General features: G+C 44.5%; 3 protein-coding genes and 1 pseudogene across 3 annotated transcripts; all 4 read right to left on the minus strand.

Moving 5' to 3' along the window:
* Positions 1 to 414: 414 nt before the first annotated feature.
* Positions 415 to 1,395, minus strand: LOC118095709 (olfactory receptor 6M1-like). Its single transcript, XM_035136940.3, has one exon. The coding sequence runs from the start codon at positions 1,393 to 1,395 to the stop codon at positions 415 to 417; it is 981 nt and encodes a 326-aa protein (XP_034992831.1).
* A 4,471-nt stretch (positions 1,396 to 5,866) lies between these two features.
* Positions 5,867 to 6,814, minus strand: LOC118095708 (olfactory receptor 6M1-like). Its single transcript, XM_035136939.3, has one exon. The coding sequence runs from the start codon at positions 6,812 to 6,814 to the stop codon at positions 5,867 to 5,869; it is 948 nt and encodes a 315-aa protein (XP_034992830.3).
* An 8,047-nt stretch (positions 6,815 to 14,861) lies between these two features.
* Positions 14,862 to 15,803, minus strand: LOC118095707 (olfactory receptor 6C75-like). Its single transcript, XM_035136938.2, has one exon. The coding sequence runs from the start codon at positions 15,801 to 15,803 to the stop codon at positions 14,862 to 14,864; it is 942 nt and encodes a 313-aa protein (XP_034992829.2).
* A 4,451-nt stretch (positions 15,804 to 20,254) lies between these two features.
* Positions 20,255 to 20,953, minus strand: LOC118095706 (olfactory receptor 6M1-like; annotated as a pseudogene).
* Positions 20,954 to 21,014: the final 61 nt, after the last annotated feature.

The raw sequence follows: 21,014 nt of genomic DNA on the forward strand, positions 1-21,014 counted from the left end.
GGAAGGAAGGAAGGAAGGAAGGAAGGAAGGAAGGAAGGAAGGAAGGAAGGATACATGGGTTCTAGTAGGCTATTGGGCAGAAGGAGGGTGCCGTCTCCAATATATGAGTATTGTCTCTTTCATCCTCCACTGAATGGCAATGATTATCAGGGCCGGATTTAGTTCTGATGAGGCCCTACGGTACTAAAGGTAATGGGGCCCTTTGTCCTTTGTCAACAACAAATGGTCACTGTTTTTTTGTATTGAATATATGCTATATGGTAATTTATGGACCTAATAGGTAGCTAAAGCCATTTGCACATAACAAAATATGTAGTTTATCAAAGTAATTGTTGAACTGAAATACAATTAAGAAGTGAATTTCTCCCCCCCCCCCCAGAGAGTGGGGCCCTAAGTTGTATCCGGCACTGGTGATTACCCTTCCTTCCTTGGAAAGCTAGTCTTCAGCTTCTTTGTGGTGCATGAGAGTCTGGACACTGTGTCTTTGAGCACTTCCTTGACCTGCTGATTCCTCAGCGTATAGATGAATGGATTGAACAAGTGGGTGACAATACAGGTTTGGAGGGTCACAGCTTTCTTGAGGCCAAAGGAAAAGCCTTTGTTGGGCACGATGTACATAAAGATAGCACTTCCATAGAAGACAGAGGCCACCGTGATGTGGGAAGCACAAGTGGAGAAGGCCTTTTTCCTACCTGTCGTGGATGGGATGCGGAGGATGGTGGTGATGATATACAGGTAGGATACCACTGTCAGCATCAGAGAGCTCAAGAGCACAATGGCCGAAAGGGAGAACTCAATCATCTCCAGGAGGGCAGTGTCAGCACAGGAAAGTCTTATCAATGGCTCAATGTCACAGAAGAAGTGGTCAATTATGTTAGGACCACAAAAAGGTAGCTTAGAGATAATGATGATTGGAGACAGGACTGAAAAGAAGCCCCCAAACCAGGAGAGAAGCATTAGCTGGATTGTCAAGCGTATATTCATTATGGTGGAATATCGGAGTGGGTTGCAGATAGCAACATACCTGTCCAAGGACATGACAGCCAAGAGGATGAATTCAGTGGTGCCAAGAAAGAAGTAGAAATAACACTGAGAGATACACCCAGATACGGATATGGCCTTCTTCTTTGATAAAAAGTCCCTCATCATCTTGGGAGCAATGGCTGTGGCCACCATGGCATCAAGGAAGGACAGGTTACAGAGGAAGAAATACATGGGGCTGTGGAGTCGGCGGTCAACCCATGTTGCAGTAATGATGACCACGTTGCCAGTGATGGTCAACATGTAGACCAAAAGGAGCACCACAAAGAAAACGATATCCACCTGCCAGACTACCGAGAAGCCCAGCAAGATGAATTCATTGACTTTGCTTGTGGTTTGGTTGTTTTTGTACATTTGGGAGTTACCTAAAAAACATAAACATTACCTAAAAAACATAAACAATGGGTACTCATTAAGTAGATGCACTTAACTCAATGTACTCAGGAGATAAATATCTCAAGCACAGATGATACTTCGATGTAGAAGTATAGAGAAAAGAGTGGTTGGGTGGGGGGAAGTGAACAAGGACTTTGTTTTGTATTCTTCATTAGATGTCCCCAAGTTCAACTTTTATGAGAGAGGGATAAAAACGTATCTAGGGTCCTTTTTAAAAAGGATTTTGAGCTTCCAGCTTTAGTATTTTAAAGGCTAGCTTGTGCTTAATTTTACTGATTAAATTTTGCTGTGCTTTATTATCTATGGATTGATCGACCTACAGACTTTTATGTACACTGCCCAGATAACCTTAGTTGTGGGGTGGCATAGAAATACCACGAATAATAAATACATAAATAGTTCTGTATTAGTCTGCAGTGTGACAGTTCAGAGGCTACAAGAGGGAAACATTAAGTTGTAGCCACACAAATTTTACTCACAGTAGACATGTTGAAATTAAAGGACCTTGCTTAGTTGTGCTCATTAATCTCAATGAGGCAAGTCTGAGTATAATTAATATTGGATACAGCCCACTAAGTACTGAACTTACCAGTTGTGTTTCCTCTCTTCTGCCTGTAAATATATGAAGAAAAAGTCATTTTAAAATGTGTTAAATGAAAAAGTAGAGCACATAAATCTCATCCCATCACACAATAAACATTGTAAGCTCCTGGCAATTTTATCTTAAAAAGCAAAAAGCAAAATCTAACAACAGAAATCAAAGCAAATGCCAAAATAGAAAAGTTGTGTTCTTTGATGAAGAAACAATGCAGATTTCAGAGCATTTCTATGAGAGTTTTGATGATGTTTGTGTGTTGCTTTCTGTAAAAGTAAAAAGCAGGAGGTGCGGGGCACAGAATAATAGCAAGAGAAGGCATTCATTCTCACCGTTCTTTGTCCCTGGTATCTATAGGATATCTATGTGATGAGATGCCTTCTTTGGTGGTTTCAAACTCAAATTCCCATAAGTCTTCATTTTCTGTATTTCATGGAGAGCTTCCCAAAGGAATAATGGTTGCAAACAATTAAGAGTTGGTAGGCAAAATGTTGGATGCTTTAGACCAGGGTGGTTAATTTGTCACCATCTAGACGCTGAAGAACTCCCAAATCTTGCCGGCCCATCAGCATAATCAACGTCAAGGGATATTGGGAGTTGAAGATTCCCACTATGTGGTTTACAGCTTTTATTTTCAATACTATTCTATTCTATTTTCTATTCTATTCTATTATTTTCAATACTAACAGTGCAGAGGATACTCCCACTGAATTCAATAGGACTTTCTCCCAGGTAGACATGCACAGGGCTGCAGAGCAAGTCCCATTGAACTTAATGTAGCTTTCTTCTGAGGAGACATGCATAGAATGTCACTGCTGGGGATTCAAGATGGTTCGAGGACAGTTCATAATTGTTTTTCTTGGGTGAGAGGCAGCAGATCTCCTGCAGTAGCAGAAAGTTTGTACGACTGCTACTAGATGACCTTTGAGGTCCCTTCCAGCTCTCTGATACTAGGTAGGAGACAATGGTCACTCAAGTGGTCACTCTGGGGGTGCAGAGGAATTAACTTTGACCCATTTGTGGCACTCCGCTGGTCAGGACAGCAATGCACCTACACCTATGGGGCTACCAAAATCCTGTAGCTCCTTCAATCCCACTTCTGCCCCAACAAATGCAGTCCTACCACCACTAGGACACCGCTGTCTCAGCCCTCATGAGCTGATGGTGATCCTTGCTTCTCTCTCTTCTAAGGTCACACGAGTATGGACTCAAAGCATTGGAATAGTAATACTAAAGTGTTTGCATTGGAATAGCAGGTGATGGGGTGAAATAGCCATGCAAAGAACACTTTGGGGTGTGAATCAGAGTCAATGAGACTTGTGGCTTTGGGAGAGTTACATGGAAGAGATAGAAAGGCTGAAGAGTTACAAATTTTGCTCTTGGGCTTCAGGTTCCCCATCCTCCTTCTCTCGGCGGTGCTACATAAGATTATCATAGGTGGCTATTATCGTCTAGGGTTGCCATATTTCAAAAAATCTGGGCAAAAAAGTTATCGAGACTTTTTTTTGGCCAAAGTTGTTGAGCTGCTTTTTAGCTATTTTGAGCTATTTTTCGATATTCGGCAAAATCAACACTGCCGAAATGACTTGCCATACGTCCTTGATATGTATGGGAAATTATGAACATATGCCAACCCTACTTACTCATTCTTTAATAATCAATTCCATCAAACCTGATGGAATTGATGATTCCATCATTATATTGAAATCAGGGGTAAAGTTGTTCCATTTTCATTTCCTTGGCTGAGAGAAAAGGAAAGTTCTGTTCTGTTCTGTTCTGCTGCATTTACTGACCCCAGCAGGAAACAATACTGAACATGCTTCATTTTTGTGAACAGAGAAATCGAGGGGGAACCATTGCACCAAAATTTATCCAGGAAGGGAATCTTGAAGAGTTCATTGAGGGTGGGGCTCGCCATTACCACAGCTTCTTCTCTCTCCATCCACAACCACCACCAAGCTTGCAAGTGGGGGGGGGGCAGCAGCAAGTGTGTTGGGAGCCTGGCCATTATTTTTCACTCCTCACAGTACCCAGATCTATTGCTATTCTAGGGCATTTTGGTGATGAAGACAAGGGAAAGACTACTACAGAGCAGGTTCTACCCTTAAAGTAAAACATGGGTTGCGGAAGGGTTAACAAGATATCCCGGGGTTGGAGAGGCGGGTCAATTTGGATGGCCACATGTGTGATCGGTGGGTTGAGCTGTTGCTGGGGAATTTAGCATGTAGCAAATGATTGATTGACAGCTTCTACACTTAAATATGCTTAGCGAGCAGCTTTCCCCCCACTTTTGCTGCTCGCAATGAATCTCCCGCCCGCCCTCTTCTAATTTTAGGTGTTTTTTGCTTGACCTTGCTGCGCCTGTCATGGGGTCGCCTGTTTTGGATCAGGGGCCTGGTAGGAATTTTGCCACTTGGCTGATTGGCTGGTGCCATGTGGTTTTTGCCTACTACGCTGCAATAAGTCACAACTTGTAAGGTTGGTGGTTAGGCATTGGTTCAAATTGGATGGTGGAGGGGTATGGATTTTGGTTGGGCCTGCCCCTCAGGGTTGCTGCTGCCTTTAGGGGTATTCCTCTAAAGGAATCCTGGGGCTCTACATGTTTGTCCGTTCATCCCCGTTAGGGGCCAGGGCCACGCATGAGCCTCGGGGAGCATCTGAGGGATGAGGTCAAGGGTGTAGGCCCCTGCCCCGATCTCTCCCAGAGGGTGTTCACCTACTGGCTCCCCTACTAGGCTAGTGGGAGTCAGATCTGTCCCAGTTGGGGGACAGATGGCAAGAACCAGTGCCTAAGCAACCACTCACATTCAGTTGTATTTAAATAAAGTTGTGGCCAAAATTAATGCCAAAAACCTCAAACTTAAATATCATGTGATGTGTGAGTTATTGGGGGGATATCTTGGTACCTCGGCACACAATAACCTCCACTCAAAAAGATGGGTTTTTTTTGGGGGGGGAGGAATCTGCTTCCTTTATTGGGTATGTGTGCATGACATAATTTCTATTGATTCCCCCTCCCCCAAGCCTTCTTGTCACCTGACCCAATTTTATACCTCTGTTACTTTAACCTACTTATCCCCCTCCCAGAGGATCAAAGTAAGGATGAGGCACTTTTGGAACAAAACTAGAATTTTATTTACATAATCTTGTTGAGAGTTACAGCTTAATGGGTTACTCTGATAAGGCACAGCTCATTGTTTCACTCACTCTTTACATAACTTTATTAAAATCCACACTTTGAACCTCTCCCTGAATACAACAATCTCTTCTAGAGCGATTAGTGGTCTGGTCACACTACATAGTCTCTTGAGACAGATGGATGCCAACATCAACCAGTAAAACTCTCCCAGTCCCTTCTAAGATCTTTATGTTCCCCTCGTAAAAATGATCTGGCTTGCCCTGCCTAGCTAACTTCCAATTCAGCCCTAAGCAGGCTCTGAACTGCACCCTATCTATGTGCTCTAAGCCCTAACAAACATTTGCTGTCAGAAAAGCCATATATGATAACAAAACTCACCTAATTTGACAATACTCCACACAGTACTGATTGGTTTCTGGTTCAACAGGAGGCTAACCTGTCTGTCCGTCAGACCCAGTTACCCAGTTTTCTATTTATAACCATTTTACATGTAGTGATATCTTGCATTTTCAAGGTTCATGCAGTCATTTGCTGGTGATATAGTAGTTAAAAGACAGGAGCTGCACCCCCCCCTCCCAGAAGAAACACCACAACCAGCAGTCCATCACATACTTGCTCACATTCTAATCAGCCTGAACAAACTGAATCATGATGATGCAATGAAGAAAGGAAAGGATGTATCAAAGAGCTTCTTCTCACAGTGTGACTTTCCTCCTCTTCAGACAGTCTTTGAAGGCCTCCTTGACCTTCTCATTCCTTAGACTATAAATAAAAGGGTTCAGCAATGGGGTAAGCATTCCGGTAAGGACAGCAACTGCTTTTTGGACATCCCGAGAGCGTCCCTGGCTGGGTAAAGAGTACATGAAAATTGAGCTGCCATAAAAAATGGAGGCAACAGTGATGTGAGATGCACAGGTGGAAAATGTCTTTTGTCGACCTGTGGTGGAGTGCATGCGCAAGATGGTGACGATGATGTAGATGTAAGAGAGAAGAGTGACGAACAAAGAACTGAGGAGCACCACTGAGGACAGGGCAGAAGCCAAAGTCAGATTGAGATATACATCATTACAAGAAAGCTTTAGCATTGAAGCATAATCACAGAAGAAATGGTCTATAATATTAGAGTCACAGAAGGATAGTGGATAGAGCAAAATGGCTGAGGCAACAGGAAAAAGGAATCCCGCAAGCCAGCAGCCAAAGACCAAATAGGTGCAGACCCATCCATTCATGATGGCGGCATAGCGCAGTGGTCTGCAGATGGCAACATAGCGATCAAAGGCCATCACAGCAAGAAGGATGGTTTCAGATGTGCCAAAGACAAAGTAGAAGTAGCATTGGGCCAAACAGCCCAAAAAAGAGATGGACTTGCTCAGGGAAACCATGTCCACTAGCATCTTGGGGATGATAGATGTGACAAAGAAGACTTCCATGAGTGAGAGGTTGCAGAGCAAAAAGTACATGGGGGTTTGGAGACGCTGGTCCAGACATACCAGTGCGATGATGGTGATATTCCCAGCTACTGTTAGCAGGAAGACAACCAGAAGCACCACAAAAAGGGAGAGCTCCAAGTGTCTAGGAAGTTGAAAACTAGTTAAGATGAACTCGGCCACTTGAACCACGCTGCTCTGATTCCTCAGTCCCATGGTGAATGTGGAGTTGTGGAATGATCAAGCGGAAGAAACACATTCACACAAAGGTAATCCATCAGTCAAGGATGTGCTGTGTAATAATAATAACAATAACAACAATAATTTATTTATACCCTGCCCATCTGGCTAGGTTTCCCCAGCCACTCTGGGTGGCTTTCAACAGAAAAATACAATACAATAATTCATTAAACCATAAAAGCCTCCCTAAACAGGGCTGCCTTCAGATGTCTTCTAAAAATCTGGTAGCTGTTTTTCTCGTTGACAACTGATGGGAGGGTGGGCGCCACTACTGAGAATGCCCTCTGCCTAGTTCCCTGCAACTTGGCTTCTCACAATGAGGGAACCGCCAGAAGGCCTTCGGTGCTGGACCTCAGTGTCTGGGCAGAACGATGGGGGTGGAGACGCTCCTTCAGGTATACTGGATCGAGGCCATTTAGGGCTTTAAAGATCAGCACCAACACTTTGAACTGTGCTCGGAAACGTACTGGGAGCCTATGTAGATCTTTCAAGACCGGTGTTATGTGGTCTCGGCGGCTGTTCCCAGTCACCAGTCTAGCTTCCGCATTCTGGATTAGTTGTAGTTTCCGGGTCACCTTCAAAGGTAGCCCCACGTAGAGTGCATTGCAGTAGACCAAGCAAGAGATAACTACAGCATGCACCACTCTGGCGAGACGGTGTGTGAAGTACTTTGTTTTGTCTGTCCTGGATTTTCCAATGTCCAACTTCAGTGGATGTCCCCAGGTTCTAATGTTATCAGAGAGGGAGCAAAAGTATTCTCTCTCCACATTCTTCACTGGTCTTTATGTCTAGGACAACTGGTTATTTCCCCACTGTATGTTGTATCCAACTAATTTTTATTCACGGTAGACCTGTTGAAATTCAAGGACCCCAATCATACTCAGTAATTTCAACTAATATTGTCTACAATCCATTATTGCCTACAATCTATTGTTTGCTGAACTTACCTATTGTGTTTCCTTTCTTCAGCCTATGAAGAAATAAATAAAAAGCTATTTTAATATACGGTATGATAAAAAGAAGAGCATTGGGATTTCTTCCCATCCAACAAGGAACACTGGAATCTCCTAGCAATTGTATACTTAAAAAACAAAACAAAACTCCCACTAAAAACAGAAATTAAAGAGCATGCAAGAATGTGTTCTTTTGATGTAGCATTAGGAACAACAATACAGATTTCAGAGTATAATTGTGTGCTGCTTCTTCTGGAAATAAAAAGGGAAGACAAACACAAGGAGGCAATAGCAGGAGAAACAAGCCATTCTTAGCATTCTTTGTCATTGGTATCTATCATCTACCTCATGAGATAGACGCCTTCTTAGGTGCTTGTAAACTCAAATTCCCAGAAGTCTTCATTTTCTACATTTCATGGAGAGGTTCCCAAAGGAATAATAGCTACAAACAATTAAGAGCTGAAAAGCAAATGTTTGATGCTTTAGAAGCAAGAGGTTAACCTTTCGCCATCCAGATGCTGCAGAACTCCCAGATCCCAATAGCCCAGGACAGCAAGGTCAATCATCAGGGATGTTGGGAGTTGACCTGTAGGGCCTCACAGGTTTGCCACTCCTAGTTTTGATACTATCAATGCAGTAGCTATGCATATCTACACAAAGGGAGCTCCTTCTAAATTCAACAGGACTTACTCCCAGTTAAACATTTATAGGGTTGCATCATACCAGGGAGCAAGTCCCGTTGAACTCACTGTGGCTTTCCTCTGAGTAGACAGGCATAACATTTCACTGTTGAGGATTCAAGTTGAATCAAGCACACTTCAGAATGTTTTCTCTTGGGCTAGGAGCAGCAGATTCCCTGCATGAGCAGGAGGTTTGGACTACTTGAGTACCAAGGTGTTTGAGAACCAAGGTACCACTGTACAGCTAAATGACCCTTGAGGACCCACCCCATTTTCTGATGCTATTATGTTAATGTGTGTTACTGTTAGTAAGTAGGAAACAGTGTTTCCTGGTGGTCACTCCTGTCATTGGCTGCATTGTGCTGGTCAGGACAGCAGTGGAGCAGGGAGAGGCAATGTCTGTAAGGTCAAGAGTGCTCCAGGTTAGTGGTGACCCTGCTGGGTCACCTGTACCTGTGGGGGTACAAAAACCTGGGGCTCCTTCAATCCTATTGCTGCCCCAACAAATACGCTAGGACACTACTGCCTTGGCCCTACTGAGCCACCAATGGGATAGCTTACTCCTCTCTCTTGTTAGGTCACCCCTACCCCAGGTCTCAGTACACAGGGTTAGTTATAACCACTTTCAGGCTTGCTTGTTGTTTTCTAGCTGCTTCTGGGAAGCATCTGGAGGTTTGATCTGTTGAAGAAATTGCCCTAATTAGGGGAATTGCTGGGTACGATTATGAATGACTTTGTCAGGGTTTTCATTCTGAGTGGCTCCTTTGCTTTTTTTTACTCACAGTTTTACTCACTTAAAAAGCAAATACATCACCTTGCTGACAAAGGTCCATATAGTTAAAGCTATGGTTTTCCCTGTAGTGGTGTATGGAAGTGAGAGCTGGAAGAATTGATGCTTTTGAATTATGGTGCTGGAGGAGACTCTTGAGAGTCCCATGGACTGCAAGAAGATCAAACCTATCCATTCTGAAGGAAACCAGCCCTGAGTGCTCACTGGAAGGACAGATCCTGAAGCTGAGGCTCCAATACTTTGGCTACCTCATGAGAAGAGAAGACTCCCTGGAAAAGACCCTGATGCTGGGAAAGATGGAGGGCACATGGAGAAGGGGATGACAGAGGACGAGATGGTTGGACAGTGTTCTCGAAGCCACCAACCAGGGCCGGTGCTAGGGTTATTTGCGCCCTAGGTGAGATCACCTTCTGCCCCCCCCCCCGGGCCAACCATATTTCAAACACTGATGTATTATAGGAAGAATGAAAAGCACAGAATTTGAAATTGTTAATTTATTTTTTTTCAAATTGTGAAAACAAGTCATAATACAATTTCAGATTCATTTTCTCTAACAGAACACAATTTTAGCTCAGAAATCACTTTGAAAAATGTTAAATCTGATGCTGAAATTTAAGTCTCTTTAAATGTTTCAATTTCAAGCAAATCAAAATCTTATTTTGCGTGCCTTTTCCTTTGCAAATTTTGTTAACAGTTCCTTCAGATCAAGTGCTGATGCTTCAGCATGTTCGATTGATATAGTTGCCAAACCAACTAGTCTCTTTTGGAACACAGTTGAGCGTATGTGTGTTTTTAAAAGTTTGAGTTTTGAAAAACTGCGTTCACCACTTGCCACTGACACTGGAAGTGTGAGAAGGATCCTAAGAGAAACAAGAAACATTAGGCACACTATTCTGGATTTTGTGTTATAGTATGAAGAAAAGTACTTTTTGTGGTGGCATAGACTCTGGAAGCCTTCGAGCAACTGCTTGAAGTTCACAGCACAGATCTTCAGCATCAATATCTTTGTTTTCAATGTCTGCTCCAAAGTCTTGCAGACCTTCTGTACATCTTCAGTACATTTTTTGTTGATGCTGTATATATCATACAGGAAGCCAAATACGGAATTATAGTGTTGTAGTTGTTGGAATCTTTCTTCAACAGATTGAATGGCCATCCTATCTCCCTCCAGAGAAGGATGGAAACGTGGAGGATTTATTTCATTATTAAACTTCTATACCACCTTCCCTCCAAGGAGCTCAAGGGGAAATGACTCTGTGTCCAGTTCTGGGCACCACAGTTCAAGAAGGATACTGACAAGCTGGAACGTGTTCAGAGGAGGGCAACCAAAATGGTCAAAGGCCTGGAAACGATGCCTTATGAGGAACGGCTTAGGGAGCTGGGTATGATTAGCCTGGAGAAGATAAGGTTGAGGGGTGATATGATAGCCTGGCCAATGCCTAGGTATGTCCCTGCCTTCAACGGCTCCTTCCCTGATGCAAACCAGGGTGGAACCATGTGGTATCGGGAGGTGACTTGCTGTCTAAAAGCAAACCAGGTGGGGGGCAGACCCCCTTCACGTCATCCCATTCCCCTACACTCCATCTGCAGAGCAGCAGACTCTTAATCTCAGGGCTGTGGGTTTGAGCCCCACGTTGTACAAAAGATTACTGCATTGTAGGGGGTTGGACTAGATGCCCCTCAGGGTCCTTTCCAACTCTACGATTCTACAATTTGCCAGGGCAGAAGTGACTTCCGGTGCCAGGCTGCCCGTGTCTGCATGTCTGGGCACTGGAAATAATATCCTCCCGGGCTGCCCGTGTCTGCATGTCTGGGCACTGGAAATAATATCCTCCTTCCCACCTGTCTCTCCTGTCTTCTTCCTTCTTTCTTTTTTTGTGGCAAAAGAAACAACAGCAGCAGCAATTTAGATGCAGCAAATACTGTAAATGAATAAAGTCACACACATACCTAAATCTAAATTGCTATGTCTAAAGGCATGCACGCCCGTCCACCAGTACAACCCCCCCTGAAACGTCCCTCAATTTTTGGTGGGGCCCCCTGAGAATATAAAACAGCTCCCCAAAGTCACAAAGGTGTGCTTTCCCATAGAAAGTAATGGAAAATGGATTAATCCATTCCCGACGATGAAAAGCAACCCCTAAAACAGCAACTCAACATGAATTTTACTATCAAATGAGGCAATTGATCCATAAAATGAAAGCAATAAACCAGGCTGCAATCTCCAGTATCAAAAACTGGCAGTGATCTACCCATTGCCATTGGAGGGACAAGATGGGAGGGGGAGTTTAAGGGGTGTTTGGAAACACTCAAACTGGAAACTCCTGCAGCCAATCAGAAAGCGTGCTGGAAGGGGTGGTGCCCAGAGGCGCCCGCAGCTTCTGATTGGCTGCTGGAAACTCCTGCAGCCAATCAGAAGCCGTGCTGCATCGCAAAGTCAGCCTCCAGGAAGACGCGCACAGCAGCAGCGGCCTCAGAGGAGGATCGCCTCCCGCATCCTCCTCCCCTCAGCGCCCCGGTGGCCGGGCCTAGAGACGGTCCTGCAGGCAGCACCGGGCGGTGGGTGGTGGGGCAGGCTGGCCAGCGCCCCCTCCATTTTGGCGCTCTAGGCAGTTGCCTAGTCCACCTAAATGGACGCTCCAGCCCTGCCATCAACATGAGTTTGACCAAACTGCGGGAGGCAGTGGAAGACAGGAGTGCCTAGCGTGCTCTGGTCCGTGGCGTCACGAAGAGTTGGACACGACTAAACGACTAAACAACAACAACTGTAGACTCAAAGCATTGCAACAGTAATGCCAGATCGTTTCCTTTGGAATAATGGGTGGCAGGATGGGGCAGCTGTGCTTGCTTGACCTCTCAGCAGGAGAATCAATTATGCCCACTGGGAGGAGGAAGGTGGCTAATTTTGCACAGACCAATATCATGGAAGCTGTTCCACCTGGCCTTTGGCTTAGACTCAGCCTGACCCCTGTGTTTTCCTCCCTCATGGCTTGGATTTATGGACTACTTGAAATGAGGCTGCACTTTAAATTTTAATACTGTATTTTAATCTGTATTTTAATTAATTGTTTTTATGTTTTATTGTAATTCTGTTGGTGTCAGCCGCCCTGAGCCCGGTTTTTGACTGGGGAGGGCGGGGTATAAATAAAAATTTATTATTTTATTATTATTATAAGCACAGTATTGCAGAGTTGGGAGAGACCATGAGGATACAACCCTCTGCAACACAGGAATCATTTGCCCAACATGAGGCTTGAACTCATAACCCTGGGATTAAGAGTCTCATGCTGTACTGACTGAGCTATCACAGCTCAGTCAAGAGGAGGTTGCTTACAGAGCCAGCTCAGCTCAGTGGTTCCTTGACCAAACCATTGCTTAGATCCCCTAATCGCTTCCAGCAGTTTGAGACCCACAGGTGTTGCCTAGCTTTCTTTAAAAGAAAAAGAAAAAAAGAGAGGGGGGCTGCTTGCGACATGTCACAATCTTTCCTTCCCAGAATGGCAGAGAGGGCTCCGAGGATCAAAGTAGGATTGCTTTCTTCAAATGTGAAGAGTGAGGTAAGCCCCTCCCATCCTGGAATGCAGGTCGTAAATTTCCAGGACAGCATAAGACAGACAGAGGGGCCACATCTTTCAGACACGCTCTCCGGGGAGGAGGGACAAACTGGACAATCTGCTCCTGAGTCTCCTTGTACTAGGAGGATGAGCAGAGTCCAGGCTTGGCATCAAGCCAACAGAAGGAGGAGCAGATGGTGGGTATCCTGTTGGAAAAGAGCCCACCCTCCAGTGGGCTCAACTGACCCATCGAGTGAGGAAGATTGAGCTGTGTGCTCTGACTGATTTACTGTGTAAATACCAATAAATCTGAAAGTAGTAAAACCACCAGCCTGCTGTCTCTTTGGTGTGAGAGGGAGATCATAAATCCTGACATGACATATAAGCCTGCTGACATCCTTCTTCTATTGCCTGGGTTGAGAAACTTTATTGATCCAAGGGCAGCACTCTTTTCAGGGCCACATTCACACTTACACTCCTCTCCCTGTCTTCCATCCAGACAAGCAAGAAGCAGAGTTCAAGATGTGGAATAACGTGCAGGTGTGAAGAAGAGCAAATGAAGGGTGTGGCCTGAGGAGAGTTGTGGACACCGGTTAGACACCAGATAGAGAGGCTTAGGTCAAGGTAAAGAAGAGACTGAGAAGAAATATGCTAGCCATCTTCTAGTTGCAGACTTTGGTGCCTCAAATTGTTGCGGCGCCCCAGAAGTTACGTGGCCAGTGCAACCAAACCACTTTTGTTCCCCTAGATTTGCCTTTGTGTCTTCAAATATCTAAAGGGCTATCACTTGGGGAATATAGAGCAAGCTTGTTTTCTCCTGCTCTAGAGAGTAGGACCTGAATCAGTGGGTTCAAGTTACAAGAAAGGGGATTTTGACTAAGCATCAGGAAGAACTTTCTGATCCAGTAAGAGTTGTTTGACTGTGGAACAGACTCCCCTAAACGGTGGTGGACTCTCCTTCCTCAGAAGTTTCTAAGCAGAGGTTGGGTGTCCATCTGTCATGGATGCTTTAGTTGAGATTCCTGCATCACACAGGGATAGACTAGATGATTTCCCGGGTTCCTTCCAACTGTACAATTCTATGATTCTATAATAATGACAATTATCTGATATTTCAGCTCAGTTCTAATGAAAACTCTCTACACTATCCCCTAAAAACCCTATGCCATACTCAATCCCAACACATTTTTCAAAGAATATCAAATTACAATATAAGTCACAATAATTTCAAATCAGCCCTGAGTGCTCACTGGAAGGACAGATCCTGAAGCTGAGGCTCCAATACTTTGGCCACCTCATGAGAAGAGAAGACTCCCTGGAAAATACCCTGATGTTGGGAAAGATTGAGGGCACTAGGAGAAGGGGATGACAGAGGATGAGATGGTTGGAGGGAGGCAGTGGAAGACAGGAGTCCCTGGCCTGCTATGGTCCATGGGGTCACGAAGAGTCGGACACGACTTAATGACTAAAAATCAACAATTTAAACTCCAAAGTCATGCAGATAACAATCACACACAGTTATGCCAGTTGTCTGCCTGTATCAGATGGAGCTCAGTTTCTACAGAAGTAGTTTCAGGCAGTGGGAAAACTCATGAAGATGTCAGTAGCAGTGCCAATATATACTTTCCCTGGATTGGGACTTATTCATGAGGAGGGGGGAAATTAAATTTGAGATTGCATCCCCAAGATGACTAGCAAGGGATCTACAGGATATTTAATCCTACCTTTCACCTTTTATTCCAGCAGCTCTAACTGCCAGAAAACATAGACTGGAACACACAGAGTGAGGGTCAAACCCCAGTTACCCAGTTTTCTATCTACCCTCATTTTACACGTGGTGACTGAATTGCACTTCAAACATTCTTTAATTACCTTCATTGAAGTTGAAAGAAGGGGTTGCTTCTTCCTATTGAACTACATCAGTGCAGAAGAAGCAACACAACCAGCAGTCCAACACCGTTGTTCGCATTCCAATCAACCAGTACAAACTGAATCAGAAGGATGCAATGACGACAAAGTGGGATGAATCAAAGAGTTGCTTCATTCTCACAGTGTGAATTTCCTCTTCTTCAGAAAGTCTTTGAATACCTCCTTGACCTTCTCATTCCTTAGTGTATAGATAAAAGGGTTCAGTAAAGGCGTGACCGCTGCTGTAAGGACAGCAATGCCCATCTGGACATCCCGGGAGTATCCATGGCTGGGTAAAGAGTACATGAAGATTGAACAGAGATAAAAGATGGAAGCAACAGTGATGTGAGATGCACAGGTAGAAAATGTTTTTAGTCGACTTGTGGTGGAATGCATGCGCAAGATGGTGGCAATGATGTAGACATAAGAGAGAAGCGTGGCAAACAAAGAGCCCAGGAGCACCACTGAGGACACAATATTCTCCAGAGCCAGGTTGAAATGTACATCATTACAGGAAAGCTTTATCATTGGGGCATAGTCACAGAAGAAATGGTCAATGGTGTTAGAGCCACAGAAGGATAGGTCCAAAAGCAGGATGATGGGGACAAGTGTAGAGACGGAACCACAAACCCAGCAGCCCAAGACCAGATCAGTGCAGAGCCATCCATTCATGATTATGGAATAGCGAAGAGGTTTGCAGATGGCGACATAGCGATCAAAGGCCATCACGGCAATAAGGATGGCTTCACTGCCACCAAAGGAAAAGTAGAAATAGCATTGGGCCACACAGCCTGAGTAAGAGATGGCTTTGTTCAGAGAAACCATGTTCACCAGCATCTTGGGGATGATAGATGTGACGAAAAAGACCTCAATGAGTGAGAGGTTGCAGAGGAAAAAGTACATGGGGGTTTGGAGGCGCTTGTCCAAGCATACCAGTGTGATGATGGTGATATTGCCGGCTACCGTTAACAGGAAAACAAGAAGCAGCACCACAAAAAGGAACAGCTCCCATTGCCTAGGAAGTTGGAAGCCAATTAAGATGAACTCGGTCACCTGTTCCATGCTGCTGTGATTCCTCATTCCCATGACCAAAGTGGAATCGTGGGATGATGATCAAGCAGGTGAAACACACACATATACACTTTAGGGTTTGTATGATTTAAGGAAAGCTGTTTTTCATCTCTTCCAGTAATCTGGGCACTAACAGGATCCCCCTCCGTTACAGTTGCAAAAAGGCTTACACATAAAACCAGGGCACCCCAATCTTCCTAAGGAATAATAATAAAATATATATATGAAAATTTTCTCATACATTATTAGTGTTCAAATTTCCATTGAACCCTGTGCGACTCACTTCTTACTGTACTTTTTAAAAAGCACAACTAATTTTGCAACGTTTATGTACTGCTTGGTTGTATTAAATCCTCTAAACAGTTTTATTGGCTCCTAGACATCAAAAATTTGCCCATTAAATCACTCCCTGGAGAGGAGAACCTCATATGCATTTTCAGATCAAGCACTAAAACAATTAAAATGCTAACTTTTTGCTATGTAATGATTGGAATGTGTTGTATAGCATCGATAATAGTGTGCCTGTTATTTGCTTCATTAAATTTACTGGTCACTGTTTTACTAAAGTAATTCCAAGTGACTTACAATATATAAACAAAAGAACAGAGACATTAAAACCAACAACAACAAAAAAGAAAACAAAGAGAAAAGTAAACATTACACAAAAATCAAAGTTACCCATGTTGATCCATAAGTTAAATAAGAGATAAGTGTTTGTGTGTAGAGTAAATTTGTAGAGTGTTGCCTAAGTATGGTGCAGTTATCAGCTGAAAGTCTCAAAGACCAATGATGTAAATTTAGCAAGTCCATTAATCTTACCATGGCTGGTTGCCTTTCATAATCCTCTATACAATACCAGCAAGGCACACTTTATTTATAAAGGCACCTTGGGAAGATGGCAATTATACTGAGGTGGAACAGACCAGATTTCTGCTGCATGAATCAGTCTTCTCCAACCTTGTGCTATCAATGTTCTTTGGATTACAATTCCCAGCAGCCCCTGCCAGATTCAAACAGTCCCATGTTCAATCCTATATCCAGGTTGAGTTGGCAATTTCTCCAGCAATTTCTCTGGCTGGAGATGGTGGAGATTGAACCTGGGACCTTATTTGGGCAAAGCAGACGATCTATAATTCAGCTACTATATTCTCCTACTCTGAAACATGTGTGCTGGCATGATATTGGCAGGTTGCATTCAAAAGGAGAAACATCTTATAATACGTACTATTTCATCAATTATTTTCCAGAGGGAGGAGTTATTTTCCAACAGTTCACTTAGAGCAGGGCGCACCTTTAGCAACAGTAAGCGCTTCTCTTCTTACTGTTTGTGGAATGCTCTCCCCAGAGAGGCTCGCCTGGTGCCTTCCTTTTATATATTTAGGTGCCAGGAAAAAAACAACATTCATCCTCTCTGTACCTTTGGCTAATTAAATAATCTATGGCCTTTGAAACTGTGTAAGTGGTATGTGGTTTGGTTTTCCCAGTAGTGATGTATGGAAGTGAGAGCTGGACCATAAAGAAGGCTGATCGCCGAAGAATTGATGCTTTTGAATTATGGTGCTGGAGGAGACTCTTGAGAGTCCCATGGACTGCAAGAAGATCAAACCTATCCATTCTTAAGGAAATCAGCCCTGAGTGCTCACTGGAAGGACAGATCGTGAAGCTGAGGCTCCAATACTTTGGCCACCTCATGAGAAGAGAAGAATCCTTGGAAAAGACCTTGATGTTGGGAAAGATGGAGGGCACTAGGAGAAGGGGACGACAGAGGATGAGATGGTTGGACAGTGTTCTCGAAGCTACGAACATGAGTTTGACCAAACTGCGGGAGGCAGTGGAAGACAGGAGTGCCTGGCATGCTGTGGTCCATGGGGTCACGAAGAGTCGGACACGACTAAACGACTAAACAACAACATGTGGTTTGGGGACGGGTTTCATTTGTAATTATGTTATGCATTGTTGTGTTTTTATACAGGTGACTCCCCACTTATCTTGGGGTTACGTTCCAGGGGCCCCCACGCTTAAGTGAAATCACATAAAGTGGGGAGCGCCCTTTAAACACCCTTTAAACTCCCTCTCTGCCACTCTCTCTTCAATCCATACCAAAAATACTGTGTCCAAAAATATCCACAACTACAATTGAAGCTCTGGGGTTGGCAGGAGGCTGGAGGACGTGTGGGAAAATGGCTGCTGCTGCTGCTGCACTGCCCCACACATCATCTGTTAGGCAGGGAGGCTGAGCAGCCTAAACAAAGCCCCACTGCACTTCTGGTCTCTATGGGGCTTCCTCTTTGGGCTCCGGGGAGGGTCTCCCCATGAGCCACGAGGACTCTCCAGCTCTCTCCCACCTTTTCCAGGTTTGAATGAATTATTTGATTATTTCCCAGCACTGTGTGTATACACAGTTGATTATTAATTGATCATGTGTATCTGGAGGGGATGCCTGTACTGCAAACTGCCCTGTGATCTTCAGAGGAAGGGCGTTATAATAAATAAATAATAAATAAATAATAATGATGACAATACATTAGCGTATCTTCTTCTTTCTCTCCTCCACCCCAAGGTTGCAAGTGGGGTTGGGCACAGCAGCAGGAAGTGTATTGGAATTCTGGCCAGGAGTTTTCATCCTTCCCAGGACCCCAAACTTAGTGACATTAGAGGGAAGGCAGGGGAACATTCCAGCTCCACCCTGTGGGACAACAATTGGCTGTTGGGTGGGACAGCTCACTTGGCAATCACGTGGCATCATTATGAAGTCGCAGGATTGGTAGTTCTGCCAACCTGCCGAAGTCCCCAGCATGGGACAACTTCAAGGAACATCATGGGGAGGAAGAAGTGGTTTCATTGAATGGGGACTACCTCATCTTCCTTGAGCATTTGTGTGCCTACAAGTGATCAGCTGCTGGGCACTGGGAAGGAAACCTTCCTTCAGCAAAGGAATAATCAGGAGCCTGCTTTAATCTCATAATAGTTCCTTTGAAACTGCACCCTTGTCTGCCCCATAACTGATGCAAATATCACATCATGTGTATGGTGGATGGGTGCAGTTTACCCCAAAATGGTTTGAAGATCCCAATGGAGGTGCCTGGAACACCACATTTGGCCATATGCCAGAGATTCCCCATCCATGTTCTAAATGAGAAAGGTTACTATTCCCCTACACGCACCCTAACAGTATGGAAAATACCTGGAGAAAAAGTTTCCTCAGTGCTCTCCTTTTTCTGGGCATGTGTGAGAGAGAAAAGGTGCATTGTTTTTGTTTTTGTTTATAATGTGGGTTCTCCTTCATGGAGAGCACGTGTTGAGGTGGGGGCCTAAAAACTACCCCTGAGTTGCTGGGGTGGGGGCTATGAGTTGGCCACCGTTCTGATGGGACCCAGGCTGTTGTTGGGGAGAAAAGCATGTTTCAATTTCTGTGGGACAGCCAGGGGTATAAAAGGCAAGCATGTGATTTGTTCCTCCTCTTGGCTGCATTCTTCGGATCACCCGCCCTCCTTCCCTATGTTTAGGCCTTTGTGTTGACCTTGCTGTGCCTATCATGGGGTTGTCTGCTTGGCAGGGGCCTGGTAGGAATTTTGCCATTTGGCTGATTGGCTGGTGCCATCTGGTTTTGCCTATTGCATAGCAAATTGTCACAACTTGTAAGGTTGGCAGTTAGGCATTGGTTATTTTGGTTGTATGAGGGGTCTTGTTGACTGTGTTGGCCCCTCAAGTTAATGCCTGTGTGTTGGGGAAATTCCGGTCAGGAATACAGGGGCTCGATGCAGTGTCCGTAACCCCCGGTTGGGGGCCAGGGCCGCGTGAGAGCCCCTGGGAGCCTGAGGGGAGGGCCAACGCAGCCGGCTCCCTGTCTCTCCCTGTAGGGTTTCCCCTTGTTGACAAGGCTACCGGTAGTTTAGTTCTGTCCTTAGGGGACAGTTGGAGAACCAATGCCTACGCAACCACTCACATATTTTGTATTTTAATAAAGTTCTGGCCAAATTCATGCCAAAAACCCAGAACAAAAATTCTGTCTGTGGTGTGAATTCTTTTGAGGGGTGGTTTTGGGGACCTCCGCACGCAATCTTCTGGTCATGTGACCCACTTTTGTATTTCTGTTCCTTTAACCTACCTCACAGAGTTGTTGTGAGGGTGGAATGGGTAGTGGCGAGAACCATGCAAAGAACCTTGTGCTCCTTGGAGGTAAGGTGGGATTTAACCCATCCAGTGCTTTTTTCCCTGGGGTTACGCATATCCCTATACATTTTGTGAATCTACGTTTGGCCTCGTTGAGGAGCATTATTTCAATATGAGTAGGAAAATGAGAGTACCCCTAAACATTTTTTAAATTATTTTATAAAAAAGTACTGACAACATCACCCTACAAGCTTCCCTCATTCCCCAGGCAATTTGTGGAAGAATAAATCAAACCAATTACGGTTCAACAAAGGAAGAGCAGGATGGATCAACAAGTTGCTTCATTCTCAGGGCATGATTTGTCTCTTCTTCAGACAGTCTTGGAAGGCCTCCTTGACCTTCTCATTCCTTAGACTATAAATAAAAGAGTTCAGTAAAGGAGTAACAACACCAGTAAGGACAGCAAGGCCCATCTGGACATCTTGGGAGTATCCCTGGCTGGGTAAAGAATACATGAAGATTGAACTGAGATAATAGATGGAGGCAACAGAGATGTGAGATGCACAGGTGGAAAATGTCTTTTGTCGACCTGTGGTGGAGTGCATGCGCAAGATGGTGACGATGATGTAGATGTAAGAGAGAAGAGTGGCAAACAAAGAACTGAGGAGCATAACTGAGCACAATACATTCTCTATAGCCAGGAGGGGCTGCACATCACTACAAGAAAGCTTTACAACTGGGGAATAGTCACAGAAGAAATGGTCTATAATATTAGAGTCACAGTAGGATAGGCGGCAGAGTAAAATGATTGGGACAACAGGAGCAAGGAAGCCACCGATCCAGCACCCCAGGACCAAATCAATGCAGACCCATCCATTCATGATGGTGGCATAGCGCAGTGGCTTGCAGATGGTGACATATCAATCAAAGGCCATCACAACAAGAAGGATGGTTTCACTGGCGCCAAAGGAGAAGTAGAAATAGCATTGGGCCACACAGGCCAAGAAAGAGATGGCTTTGTTCAGAGAAACCATGTCCACCAGCATCTTGGGGATAATAGACGTGACAAAGAAGAATATTCTGTAATATTCCTGGCATAGCCATGGT

The sequence above is a fragment of the Zootoca vivipara genome, chromosome 12, assembly GCF_965207765.1.
Source record: "Zootoca vivipara chromosome 12, rZooViv2.hap1.1, whole genome shotgun sequence".
In the NCBI taxonomy this organism is placed as follows: domain Eukaryota; kingdom Metazoa; phylum Chordata; class Lepidosauria; order Squamata; family Lacertidae; genus Zootoca; species Zootoca vivipara.